Below are 13,868 nucleotides of genomic sequence, written 5' to 3' on the forward strand. Positions count from 1 at the left end.
TAGAATTAATTTAAATTAATACAAATTTGAATAGATTAGATGGTCCAGACATTGAATTAGACCGGTCCAAAAAATTTATTGGATTGGTTTGAACCTGATCAATTTGTAATGAACTCACATTGGACTGGACCGCATTGGACCAAATCCAGTCCAATTGACACCCTTAGTATTTTGTATGTATTTATACCGCACATATTTTTGTATTTATACTCTTTCCAAACTGAGCCTCATGGGAATTGTTCGCATGCACGTCAGTGGTGACTTTGGTGGAAGGCCCGTTTGTCTGGAGCAGGATCTAATTTCCATTTTAGATTTTAATTTTGGCCCACGGCCCACAAGTATGGTGATGAGGCCCTTCTTTTGGAGCCCATTAACTATTGGTAGCTATTTTAACAACTTCTTACAAATTACAGGTCCTTTGTCCCCACCCGCCGCCTAAGATCGTATAAACGTTCGCCTAGGGTTTCAATGAATCCGGCGTAGCCCGAGCTTGATACCAGAAACACAGGCACTCGTTTATTCTCTTACAGATTGAGAGTCGTCGAGAAAATTAAGATTCGATAATGGGTGGCAAATGTCCTCACCGGAAAGTGAAGAAGAGAAGGTTTTCTCACAAGTCATCTCGCCGAGCGAAGTTCCTTCTCAAAGATATCCTTTTCTATTTTCTGTTATTTCTTCCGTTCTTCAGTTGCTCCGTATTTCACCGTTTGCTATGGAACTTTCGTTTTCTAGATTTAAAAATTTCCTTAACTAGTTTCGATCACGCGATGATGCTGTATACGAACAGCTTCGGAAGCCAGATGAGGAGAGGAAGCCCCTGCCCCAGGATGAAGATCTTCCAGGGATGGGGCAGTACTACTGTTTACACTGCGAGTAAGACGGATTTACCCATTCACCGACTTTCCATATGGGCTTCCTTTATTGGGTTTTGGTTTCCTAATGTTCTCTCTCTCTTTCTCTCTTCAGCCGGTACTTTGCGAACGTGACTGTGAGGGATGAGCATTTCAGAACGAAACGCCACAAGAAGCGGTAAGCAAATGACGCTCGATTTTTTGCTATTCTTACGCTATTGTCTGTTAGGCAGGCCAGGACCATAGGATGTTACGTGTATTTATCTTTCAGGGAGCATCTTATTATGTCTTTTCATTCAACTCATCTCATTTGGGGACTAGGGAGATGATAAATCACGTATAGACTTTTTCGTTCAGCCAATTATGTATCCCTTAAATGAATGAATAAGGTGTGTACATATTTTAGGCAATTGTGTTAATATTACAACTGGAGTTGTGATACGTTGACATTTTGGTTATAGAGGTGCTTCACTCTGGGTAAATAATGGTAATTTCTACTTTTGTTTCGATTGGTCTGAGTCTCTAAGCTAGTGATTACTTTATTCATCCCAACTCCAATCTCCGGGTGTTTATTGACTGTATGGTGGCAACATTAGCATTTTTTTAATCAATATTGGCAACATTAGCATTTGCTTTCATCTTCTATTCGTTGTGTTGGAAATGGTATTTTTATTTTCTACTCTGTTTACTGCCCCATAATATGTACCACCTGGGTTAAAATAGCTCAGTTACAGCTTGTAAGAGACTAAGAGTTGGATATTGGCCTTTGCAAAAGGCTGATCCAATTAGAGAGAGGGTCTGAAGGACTTGTTGATACAGAATCAGGGGAAGAAAGAGAGCCACCTAAGTGTTTGTGTTGTTGTACCGTTTGCTTCTGCTCTTTACAAGCAAATCAAATCATTGATTAGATTCTTGTGCTGTTTTGATCTTGCAAACCTAAGTGTTTGTGTTGTTGTACCATTTGCTTCTGCTCTTTACAAGCAAATCAAATCATTGATGAAATTCTTGTGCTGTTTTGATCTTGCACACATATATTACTTATTTAAGGTTAATAATAAAAAAAAGAGACATACTGCAGAGCCTTGCATTTGATAGAGATGAGGAGCTGGAAATATGCAGCCAAAAAATTAGAACCCTGTTTGGTAGTAATTGTGTCATTGTTGTAACATTTTAGATTTTGCTTAGTTTTTAGTAGCTCTTCTAATTGAATCAGGTTTGGTAGGTTGTCTAATTCTTGGTCTTTAGTTGACTATGATAATCGGATTTGTCTAAGGTTTTATGGATTTCCATATTGGGCACATTGTATCTGTGTTTGGATATTGACACCAAATTTCCCTTGCATTTCTACCATATTCTATCATTAAATATTGAATTTTGAATATAGGGTACATGCCACTGAATGTTACATTTGCAAAATTTGGAGTTCTGTTTCATGTTGTATTTTATTTTTTTTAAGCTTCGTCAAAATTGTCAGACTTGGTATGAGTACCAAATTGTGCAGTTCATCACCAACCTATGGTGGTTCAGTTGGTAGGATCTCTGACTTGTTTGTAGCAGAGGCCTGGGATCAAATCCTGCCACCACCAGGGTTGGGGGTTAACCGAACCATGGGCATATTTTGCAAACCGAACCTGTACCACCGGTTTTTGTATCAGTCCGAACCAAAACCGAACTGAAACAAGCGGTTAACCAGTCTTCGGTTTCTGTTTTTTTTTTCATTTTTATTAAAAAATGTTTCCTATTTAAAATAACCAAAATAACAAGGATTCATATTCAGATTCGGAGAAAATAACAAAAATAACTGTAAGGGAGAAGAAAACCAGAGCCCAGAGCAGAGACTCGGAGAAGGAGAATGAGAAGAATGGGGGAGAAAGAGAACTGGACGACGACGACGGCGGTGACGGGAGAGGAGAAATGGTTCGGTTTCTGTCTGTTGATCTGTTCTTGTCTTCCTTCAGAAACAAGAAAAAAGATAAGTAGATAACCGGACCAGACGATGGCGACAGCGGCAGAGGAGAAAAAGAATTGGCCGATGGACGACAGCGACAACGATGGGAGAGGAGTGGTGACAATTGCTAGGGTTTCTGGCTTCTGCTGTTCAAACAAGAATAAGAGGCCAGAGGGTTTTGGTTTTGGCCTGGGTTCAAATGTTTGATAGAAATATTTGTTTTTCATTTTTTTTGGGCTTGGGCCGAGAGAGAGGGGTGTTGGGGGCTGGGCCGTTGGGGTGGAAACATATTAAAATAAAATAAAAATATAATAATATATATATATCGGTCAGTTTGGTTAACCGTCAGTTTTTTTATAGGTTGACTGAAAACTGAACCGATCCTTTGTTTTTTTTTTTTTTTTAAATCCGAAACCAAACTGGCCAGTTTGGTTAACCGGATTTTTCGGATCGGTTTCTTTGGTTCGGACCGGTTTTTCGGTTTCTTATGGACACCCCTAGATGGGTCAATCAGTGTCAATCATTTCCTCTTTTAGCAGGTTACTTTTAGTCACCATTCACATGCAATTCAGGGGGCGTTCTTTTTTTGGATTTTGAGAGGGGGAAAGTTGGTCAATGGGAAATTCCCATTGACCAAGAAACCTATGTTCTCTTTTCAGATTTATGTGGGAACCAGGGAAAGTTTATTTTCCTGGTATCACTTACCCAGGTAAGTGATATCCATCTCCTAGCTTCCTAGGTGGGTAAATAACTTTCCCACCTGGGGGGAAACTTGCCAACACTTGAATGGGGCAAAAATCCCCTTTTTAATAATGAAATTTTATAGCTAAAATGGTCATGCCTTATTTACATGCGAAATAAAAGAACATGGGTAAATGCACTTACTCAGGTAAGTCTTTCCTTGGGAAACACTTATCTGAGTAAGTGCATTTACCCGGGTAAGTAACTTACCGAAAAGCGAATGGGCCTCAGTGAAGTGGTATTAGGGATACCAGTGTGCTACAAATAAAGTTTTTCTGTATCTCAAACTGCTCAGCCTATGTTATGACCTCCCTGATCCATGAAGTTTCCGGTTGATCTGTCCATGTTATTACTCCTGATTGGGTTTTAATTATAAACTTTTCTGCTCTTGGGTTTTGACACGTCTCCCTTGAGATGGGATGGTAAGCCCCTCGGATTCCTTTATTTATGGGGGAAATAGTTATTGATAGTCTTATCTGGGACTCAATTGATGCATCTCTCATGTATTGCATGTTATCAGCAGTAATGGGTTTATATTTGACTGATAAATTGGTTTGGTGATTATGCAGTGTGAAGCAAATGATGGGACCTGCACCACATACTCAACTGGATGCTGACCTAGCTGCGGGGATGGGGATGCCTGACAATGGTCCAAAGCTAATGTCCATGTGAGCCACCTAACTTTTATTGCAGTTAAAGAAATCAGCCTCTCTAGCTGATAGATTTTTGTCCATTCAGTAACTGGCTCTACTCGCCCAAATTTTCTTAAAAGTTGATACATATTAGGTCCTCATTTTGCAAAGCGGAGTGCAATCATTTATCTCATTGTTGTTCACCTTGTGAAGTCTTCCCTTATTTGGTAACCTGTACATTAATTACCAAATGATATCAAAATCTCTACATTTATTATCAAACGATGCCAGGTGCATTAACACAACTAAAAGCTGAAGGGATGAAACATTTGATGATTTACCACATAGGACCACTATGACAAAATGTGAAGACAATTTATTTGGATCTTGGTAGGTGGTAGCTAGGGCTCTTGGTTTGCTTTTTGAAATAATTTTCATGGTGAAATGCCCCAGAAATCGGCTGTTTCTTACATGTGCACCACCATATAACAATGTTAAACACGTAATGATGCTGTATTGAGGTTGGGAACTTGGGATTGACCTGCACCTTCCTTGCCTTATTTGTTTTACATTTACTAATGCAAGAAAACCAATTATCAATTACAATTTTCATAAATTCTGTAAGCTAGAATTCCCTCTGCAATTGTCTCGTGAATCGTGATGCAGCATCCATTCGACAAGTGTCTCATTGATGCTTGTTGGAAAGTGGACGTCGGTTTTCAGATGATCTATTCAAAATACGGTAATGTATGTGGAAATCTGTGGGTGGTTCATCAACCTCCGGTAGCAATTGTCGAATGACTCATGACCAACCATACCCTTCGTAATCGTTGAATGACGTAAAAGAGTGCTCCCGCAAGGTACACATCCTCCAAAGCTGTTGTCTCCTAAGCTACAAATGTAATCGTATACTCTTTTCCCATCCCCCATTGGGTCTCTCTTTCACACCTACTCACCACGAGCACCATCACTAGGGACTAGGGAGTTCTGTTCTTACTCGGACGCTCCCTTTATTTGATCCAAGCTTTTCATTCGGGAATCGGGATCGGGTGTTTCAACATGTGCCAGTTCCAGTAGCTTAACCATCACAGCCGAAGCTGCCTCCTTTCTTTCTTTCTTGAGGCAGGGCTCCGTGGTTTGCTTAACCAGTTCCAGTAGCTTAACCAAAATCCTAGCTAATACAGGGCTCCGTGGTTTGTTCTAACCTTGATTTTTTACTCTGCGCATTGTGCCATTACCACGTCTGCCACTGGGCTAGTTGTGGTCCTTTTCCAATGTAAAACAACAGTGACAACGTGTACGTAATAAATTCCCTTCGTTTCTATGTCTTCTCATGTAAATCTGTCTTTTGACCCAGAACTGAAATAGGTTTTCTTTAGGTTCTTGAAGAATATATGCGTGCGTGTAAATCAACTTTGTGTTATTTGTCATTGAGCCTGCAATCTCCAAATAAGGTCGGTCATGCTGATGAACTGATCACTGAATTAATCCTGTCTTTTACATTTTCATGCTAAGAACATGAAATTGGAGACTGCTGGATTCCATTGTAAAGTGAAGTGAATTGGTGATAGGGGGTTTCGACAAGGATTTTAGTCGAACACGAGCCGATGAGGGGACGTGCCTTTTTCTGAGATTAATTCTTCCATTAACGTTTTGTTATTTTCCTTTTAACAATGAACATCGAAGAAAACAAAACTTTTGTAGGAAAGAAGAGGAAGAGAAATACGGTTTGCATTATATCAATCAGATACTTCACTAAAAGGCAAAAGCCCCCCGGGAAAAAGGTTACGCCTGAAATTCGTGTTTTCTTTCCCCTTCAAAAGGCTTCTCTGCTGATCATCTTGGCGCGTGCTGAAGAAGTTGAGCCTGGCGCCATTGCTATAACCTGTCAGTGTGAAAACCTTTGCAATTGAATCATGCGGGCGTAACACCCATCAGGGTAATGGTTCAGGAGATGCGAGTGAGACCCTTGTTCCGCCACCTTCCCATCGTCGATCACAGCGATCACATGGGCATTCCTTATCGTTGACAGCCGATGTGCAACCACGATTGTTGTCCTCCCCGAACAAGCACGTTCGAGGGCCTCCTGGATGCATTTCTCCGACTCGGTATCTAGTGCGCTCGTGGCCTCGTCAAGCAGCATAACCTCTGCTTTCCGAATGAAAGCCCGGGCTATGGCTATCCTTTGCCTCTGGCCTCCCGACAATTGAACCCCCCGCTCGCCAACCCAGGTGCCGTAACCGTCTGGCAGAGACGAGATGAACTTGTGAGCATTTGCCAGGGTTGCAGCCTCGATTACCTCAGCCTCAGTTACGGAATCGCGCCCATAGGCAATGTTGTCATGTATGGTGGCAGCGAAGAGGCAAGGCTCTTGAGGGACCAGCGCCATATGCCTTCTTAAGGACTTGAGATTGTATTTCCTTACGTCCTTTCCATCGATCAGCACCCTACCTGATGATGGGTCATAGAATCGTTGCACAAGCGCAATAACAGAGCTCTTGCCACACCCACTTGGACCAACAAGGGCGAGTGTTTTGCCCGCTCGGGCACGTAGGCTGAGGTCTTGGAAGACTTGCACGTCAGGGCGGGATGGGTAGGCAAAATCGACATGCTTGAATTCGACTTCACCTTTTAGGCTGTCTGGTGCAGGTGTAAAATCAGGGTCATCTGGTTCAATTTCTGTCTTACGATCAAGGAGGTCGAAGACTGAGCGCATGGCACGACCACCCTTGATGAAGTCAGGAGCGAGAGTGAGCGTCTCAGCCGCGCCATTGGCAGACACCATGAGGACCATGAACACTCTGATTGTTTTTGAGAAATCAGAGATACCGTGCTTCACCAGCCAGGACGCATACCATAATCCAAGAGCATACGAGGCATAGAGTAAGAACTGTGCTACTCCGTAGCAACTTCCAGCAATCTGTCCCTTCCAAAAACAGCGTCTCAGGGGTGAGTCGAGGCTGGAGGAGAAGAGGCCGACTATGTTTGCCTCTGAATTGAATGCGGCAACAGTTCTGACATTTGCCACAGCCTCGCCTGCTAACTGCGTTGCCTTGGCATGAGCAGCTTCCAAGTCACCCGAGAAGCCTTTCATGAACATTTTCTGCGGCCATAAATAAACAGATGGAATAGTTCATTGCATCTTTTGTATTAATACAATATAATTTGCAGCAGAACGCGTCGAGGAAATCTATTTATTTGAATTGTCCATTACCTGCAAAACGGTGGCAGCAACAACAACGGGGAATACAGCAATGAGGACGAGGGAAAGTCGCCACTGCAGAATGAACCCAGCTGTGCAAGCAACGAGCATGAGGGCTGAATTTTGCATGATAACTGAAATCCTGTCTCCAATTGCTGATCGGACATTGTTGGCATCAAGAGCCAGCCTTGCTGCAATCCTCGCACTCTCGTTCTCCTCACGGTCAAACCATGCAATTTCGTTCTTCAGTACAGCCTTCAGCATCTTCTCCCGCACCCGTTTCGTGAGATTCTCTCCCACAACATCCCAAAAGAAATGTTGTAGTGTGTTGAAGAGAAGAACTGCCGATGAGACTCCAATCAGAAGATAGCAATACTTCCCAATCTCTCGACTCATGTAAGCATGATCTGGGTTGTAGTAGACGCTAAGGACGGCACTGAGGACGTAAGCAAAGAGAGCACTTATCGATCCACAGACGACCGAACCAACAGAGCCAACCAAAGCATAGGCCCATTCAGGAGAATTCATCTTGGCAAGGCGCCAGAAGGAGCTGGCTTGTTCTTTGAAGGCAAGCTTCTCCATCCGGTAATTGGGATGGGAGGCATCAACTGAGAAACTAAAGTCAGAGGTGGAGAAGTCAGAGAGTCGGCGTGAGTATGGAGATCGACTATATGATGAATTTCTGGCAATTATGGGCGAGCTTACAGAGTTTCTGGCACTAGAAGGTCTGACAAAGAAGAACTATGTTTTACTGAAAAGTTCCACTAAAAAAATGCACTTGCACTTGCAGTGAAAAAAGCTCATAATCAGCAGCACAAATTTATCAAAAGCAAAATCGTTTCAGAAATGAAATGTGTAGAAACTACCTTGCACTACTTTTTCTGGCATTGTTAAGAGCAGTTTCATGAGCCATTTCTTGCATTCGGATGAGTTTAGCATAGACACCATTTTCGCCCTTGGCAATGAGCTCATCGTGAGTCCCAATTTCAGAGGCACTGCCTTGCTGGAGGACAGCAACGAGGTCAGCCTTGCGGATGGTAGATAACCGGTGGGCAATGACCAGAGTTGTCCTCCCTATCATGAACCGGTCAAGGGCTTCCTGCACCAGCTTCTCTGACTCTGAATCCAGGGCGCTTGTTGCCTCATCCAAGAGTAGGATTGCTGGGTTCTTCAGCATTGCCCTTGCTATGGCTATCCTCTGCTTCTGGCCTCCTGAGAGTTGCAACCCTCTCTCCCCCACCTGCCATTCTCAAAATATTTGTTTAATTCCATTCTTTATTTGCCACAATATTAATGATATTCTACTGCTTCTAACACTAATTCTCGTGTTTGTTATTTTCATTATTAATCAAGTAATAATGTAATATATATAAAATTGCGACCAACTAAGTTAAATGTTCTTCATTTTCTACTGTTGTCTGAACATTCATTGCCAACAGGAATAAATAAACCCTGTTTGATTTCTCCACATGTATTGTTAACTGAAACCATGTGACCTTGTTTTAAGCCAGAGACCAGACAGTCTGAAATCACTGACTTAATAAAAGAGAGTTAAAGTCTCTGGTTGACTGGACGGATCATTTAACAAAGAAAAACTTCCAAGAAAATGACAAGTCTACCCCTGAAACTGCACAAAGAACATGCGTATTATAAATTTATAGTATATGCATTTGAACATCTCTGATTATTAAGACGACCATATATGAACACAGAATTGGGTTGGACCACATCAGGGGAGGATGTGGACCTACCAAGTACCAAACTCATCCGAAGGTCAAAGCCAAACCAATGTGTTCTGACGGTTCATTCAGAGTGCTTTTATTTTTCGCCTTGATTGGTGAATGGCGATCCCTTTTAGGAGGAAACATGGAGCAATTTGATTAGGGTCTCCATTCCATTCTGTTCCTTGTTATCCTGAATACTGTGCTTGTAGGCTGTAGGGGTGAGATATTTAAATTCAAATGTTATCAACGTTAACCTAGGCTATTGACAAGGTTACACTTACCAGAGTGTCATAGCCTTCAGGAAGCTTGACTATAAATGAATGGGCATTAGCAACTCTGGCAGCCTCTTCCATCTCAACTTGGGTCGCATCAGGCCTACCCAAGAGCATGTTTTCTTTAATTGTGGTTGCAAACAAAGCGGGCTCTTGGCTCACAAGCCCTATCTGTTGCCTCAGCCATCTCAACTTGAGTGTCTTTATGTCACGCCCATCTAGCAAAACTTGCCCTGTGCAGATCCAATAACAGAGCCTTTCAACACACAGAGACTCGTGAACACTGAACAGAAATGTCTTCTTTGACAGTCTAGTTATATTTGATTCAACGAAGCCTTTTTAATTTACACTTTACTGAACTACAGATAAAATTTTGGACTACTTACCTGAAGTAGGATCATAGAATCTCTCAATGAGGGAGACAACAGTGCTCTTGCCAGAGCCACTGCTTCCCACCAATGCTATGGTCTTCCCTGCCGGAACATTCAGGGAGAAATTGGAAAGGATACAAACATCTGGCCTGGATGGATATGAGAAATCAACATTCTTAAGCTCCACCTGGCCTGAGACTGATTCCAACTCTAAACCAGATTCTGTGTTCCGATCGATTCCTGGTTTATGATCAATAATGTGAAAGATCTTTGCAGCCGCAACTTTTGCCTTAGTGAATGCAGTCATGCTCGGAGCGGACTGTCCCAGAGCCCTGTCAATCAAATACTGTTTTGAAAAACAATACTTAATGCAATGGTATGTGCTTAAAGAGGAAATCTGATTGAACACTTACAGTCCACCTATCATAACCGAGAACATGGTGGCTATGGCAAGTCCTCCATTGGTAAAATGATGTCTAACCAGATAACCCCCATACCACAGAAGAAGGGCATAACAGCAGAAAACGGTGAAATATGTGGCCCCAAGTCCTATTCCTTTTGCGAATCCGCTCTTGTAACCAAGCTTCTGAGCCACCCGTAACGCTGATGAGTAAGCTTCTAATGCTCTCGATTCACCAACAAAGGAAAGAACCGTCCGTATTTGAACTATAGTCTGTGGTTTCGCTTGAAATCAGTAATACCCAGATGCAAATATTCAACAGTTCGTAACTAATTGATGTGCTCTGTTTTCTTCCAGTATTCAAATGCTAAATATTGAAACCTCAAAAAAAAAAAAAACTTCTGTATTCCTTTACCTGTTCTGCTATATTTCCTGCTTGGGAAAGAGCTTCCTGGCTCTTTGAAGAGAGCTTGGCCAATGTGGTAGTGTGGATGGCTCCAATTAAAGCGATGATAGGAACGATAGCAAGTGTGACAAGGGCTAGCTGCCACACTGCAGTGAAACCTACCACAAATCCAGACACAAATGTCGCAAGGTAATGCAAGAAGTTACCCAACTGCACAAGGAAGGAAACTCAGCTCAGTCGGAGCTCAATTTAAGGGAAGAAGCAATGTATATTTAAACGTGGATTTCCCTTACCTTCTCGCTAATGGCATCTTGGACCAGCACGGCGTCTGTATTGATGGCGAAAACGACATCAGAAGTTCGAACCTGTGTATCGAAGAACTGTACATCCTGGTTCAAAGCAGCTTCAAGGTACTTGATCCTCATCTTGGTCGATTGCCTCTCTCCCGTCCACATCCAACATGATATCTCTGCAAGCATTTCGACTCCATCCAATTACAACCGAAGCTAAAACAGCAGCTGAAGTTAAAGCCGAAGAGCATCAAAACAGAATAAGATAATAACAAAGAACGTATTCAGTCACAGAGAGTGCTCACCTGCCCACGAAGATGTCCAAATTGCTGCTCCTACCACAAGAAAGTAGAATGCATACTGCAAGTTCAAGCAGCGAAAATTTAAATTTAAATGGGTTTTCATTTTTGTCTCTTCACAAAACCAATGAAAACGCTTTGTTTCGTAAATACCGAGTCTTCGGTCATCCTTACCTTCACAACTTCTTGCACCATCTTATCCTGATCGTTAGCATTCGACCCGAAAGAATTCACAAGATCGGCAAAGAAACGAAGAAACAATGGCAAGGAGCAGCCATGAATGATTGCTCCAGTCGAACCAATGGCCATTAAAACACAATCCAACCCATCTGCAAATCTAAGGAGCTCTCGAAAACCCACCGAAGGAGGAGTTCGACCAGACTTTTCCTCAGTATCCTTCTTCCCCTCAGAAGGCTCCATTTTCCCCTTCTGTCCTCTATCCTCACTATCCTGGACTACTCTAGTCTCTACCTCCTGGGCTACCTTGGGTTTTATCTGCGTCGGTTCTACTTCTCCTTTAAATTCACTTGTCTCAGCAGACACGAGCTCCAGACCCTGCATTTCCGGCCATGTCCACTGCTCAACCGTCTTTATCTCCTCAGAATCTTTTGACATTACAAAATTCCTGCTTTAAAAGCAGACCCCCTCTTTATTTTCTCTCTCCTCTCGATACTCTCTCTTCACTCTTCTCTGTTTTTCTCTCTTGAGTTCTGTTTCTTTTGCAACTTTTTTATCACCTTTTCTTTTTTTTCCCTGTTTTTATTCTCTCTTCTTCGTATTTGCACGTATCTCCGCGTCGAGTGAGTGAGAAGGGTTTCTACAGTTGATACTTTCGTCTCATTCAGTTTTTCTTCTGTGAATCAGATAAAACGACAGATGGTAAGAAGAGAGGAGTTTTATAAGAGAAGCGGAGAAACTTTTCCCCGACAAAAAATATTCGAGTGTGAAAACTGAAAACTTGATAATGAAGTTTTGACCAAAACAGATGAGAGAGAGAGATCAGAATTATGGGGAAAAAAAGAAAGAAAAAAAAAAGAATTGGCTTCCTCTGCAAGTAGAAACAGTAAACGATCACGAGAAAATTCAACCCAACCACACCTCACGGTCTGTCTCCTACTTTCCGTTTCCTGTAAATCCGCGTCTTTCGTACAACAAAAGCTTAAAGATACCAACACACAATGAACCAAAACGGTCCGCACTTCCTGAAAAATGTTCTCTTTCTCTAAGCTTTTCAATGGCTTCTTTCTATCAATCCAGATAGAATAAGAAGAAGCTACTTTCTCATGGATCGATTCATTTAACTTTCTGACAGATAATTTACGGAGGCAATCGACTGAGAGATGATGAATTCCCTGGGACATTTTTACTATTTTCACACTTGTCCAAATTACCAGTTGCGGACGTAGAAGAACGAGAAATTTATGTAGCGAGAAATCAAGGATAGAATTCCGCTAGTATTTTACTTAGAAGAGATGAACCCTTGGATTTAGCGGCTCCGCTAAAATTGCACATTTCCCCATCATTTTTTACCAAAGACTATTTTCTCCTACGATCTGTAGTAAAGAAATTCATCAACCCTGTCAGAGAAAACAGCACCCATCTATCCAGCCATAATTGGTTAATTGATGCTCGTATGAAACACTGGAATTCAACTTAATTTTGTCAGAACAAATTTCCCACGATTTTTGTTGGTAATTATCGGCGCCCAATAAAAGACTCAGGTCAGAATTACACTATTATGTCAAAAGAAATTCATACTTCCACCACATTTTTTTTTCACTCTACGTTCCAAAGTCATCAATCCTTACCCTACTTCAGTTTCGCCATTAATACACAAATGACAGCGAATTTGTCGGTTTTAGCTTTTAATTAAAGTTGGAAAACAATCTGGTCCATGTTTAGGCAGTTAAAAAGAGAGTGACGAGAGAGTCAGAAGACAGTACTGTCAGATTCTAACAGGAAACCCGGAAAAGCTTCACATTAATTAGAGATCTGAAACTCTAATTAGTGGAGGCCACTTTAATCACGCCTCTGGAATTTGAAAAGCTTCAAATCCAGCTTGCCCTCGCTCCAATTCGGATTAAAAATTCAGGGAAGCAACAAGAACAATAGTAAAAAAACAGGGATCTTCAACAACTTGTACTGCAAATTCTCCGGAGTTGCAGAGATTAATTGGTTAGTTACTCCATCGAATAATCAAAACTATTGATGAAATTGCAAAGAAAATAATAAGTTAACAAATGAAGCTAGACTCCCGCTTTATCTACCGTTGGAGCTCAAAGAAAGATCATAACCATTTCCGTTTAAACAGTGTGGGCTTATCCTACTCTTCTCTTCTGCAATTCCTCAGAGGTGTTGGGTTTTTCTCCAATAAAAACAAGGGAATTCCACAAATTAATTAACGTCTATTGTCATATATTTACGCAATTGCCACTGCAAGTTGAGATACTGGAAAGTGACACCTATGCCCTCTCTCTTTTCGCTTTTCTTGTTCTATTCTCTTTCTTCCAGTTCCAGGATTGATTCTTTGTCTCGAGTGAGGGGTACAATTGTACGCACACCTGTACAAAGGGTTGAGTTTCTGTCTATTATATAGGCGTAGCACAAATTCGTTGTCTAGTAAGAGGATGTGGATCTTTTTATTTTTTTTTTTTATTTTGAATTGGGTCCAGAGCAAAGTATTTACAATATTTGAACATCTTAATTTATTATCTTTAATTCATTTTGTAATA

General features: G+C 41.6%; 2 protein-coding genes across 2 annotated transcripts; one reads left to right on the forward strand and one right to left on the reverse strand.

The window, feature by feature from the left end:
• The first annotated feature begins 412 nt into the window (after positions 1–412).
• Positions 413–4,454, forward strand: LOC104604516 (uncharacterized). The gene is made up of 4 exons (XM_010268893.3): positions 413–648; positions 765–873; positions 967–1,029; positions 4,110–4,454. Exons 1-4 carry the CDS (start codon positions 564–566, stop codon positions 4,210–4,212), a joined length of 360 nt encoding a protein of 119 aa, XP_010267195.1. The 5' UTR covers positions 413–563; the 3' UTR covers positions 4,213–4,454.
• Positions 4,455–5,631: 1,177 nt separating this feature from the next.
• On the reverse strand, positions 5,632–12,390 carry LOC104604517 (ABC transporter B family member 1-like). The gene is made up of 11 exons (XM_010268894.3): positions 12,235–12,390; positions 11,311–11,989; positions 11,143–11,197; positions 10,841–11,016; positions 10,557–10,757; positions 10,155–10,414; positions 9,757–10,073; positions 9,380–9,603; positions 8,241–8,614; positions 7,387–8,101; positions 5,632–7,275 (listed from the first exon to the last, which is right to left on the reverse strand). The coding sequence occupies exons 2-11, from the start codon at positions 11,749–11,751 to the stop codon at positions 6,061–6,063; spliced, it is 3,978 nt and encodes a 1,325-aa protein (XP_010267196.2). The 5' UTR covers positions 11,752–11,989; positions 12,235–12,390; the 3' UTR covers positions 5,632–6,060.
• Positions 12,391–13,868: the final 1,478 nt, after the last annotated feature.

Source organism: Nelumbo nucifera, chromosome 6 (assembly GCF_055504915.1).
Source record: "Nelumbo nucifera cultivar China Antique chromosome 6, China Antique-T2T, whole genome shotgun sequence".
Classification (NCBI taxonomy): domain Eukaryota; kingdom Viridiplantae; phylum Streptophyta; class Magnoliopsida; order Proteales; family Nelumbonaceae; genus Nelumbo; species Nelumbo nucifera.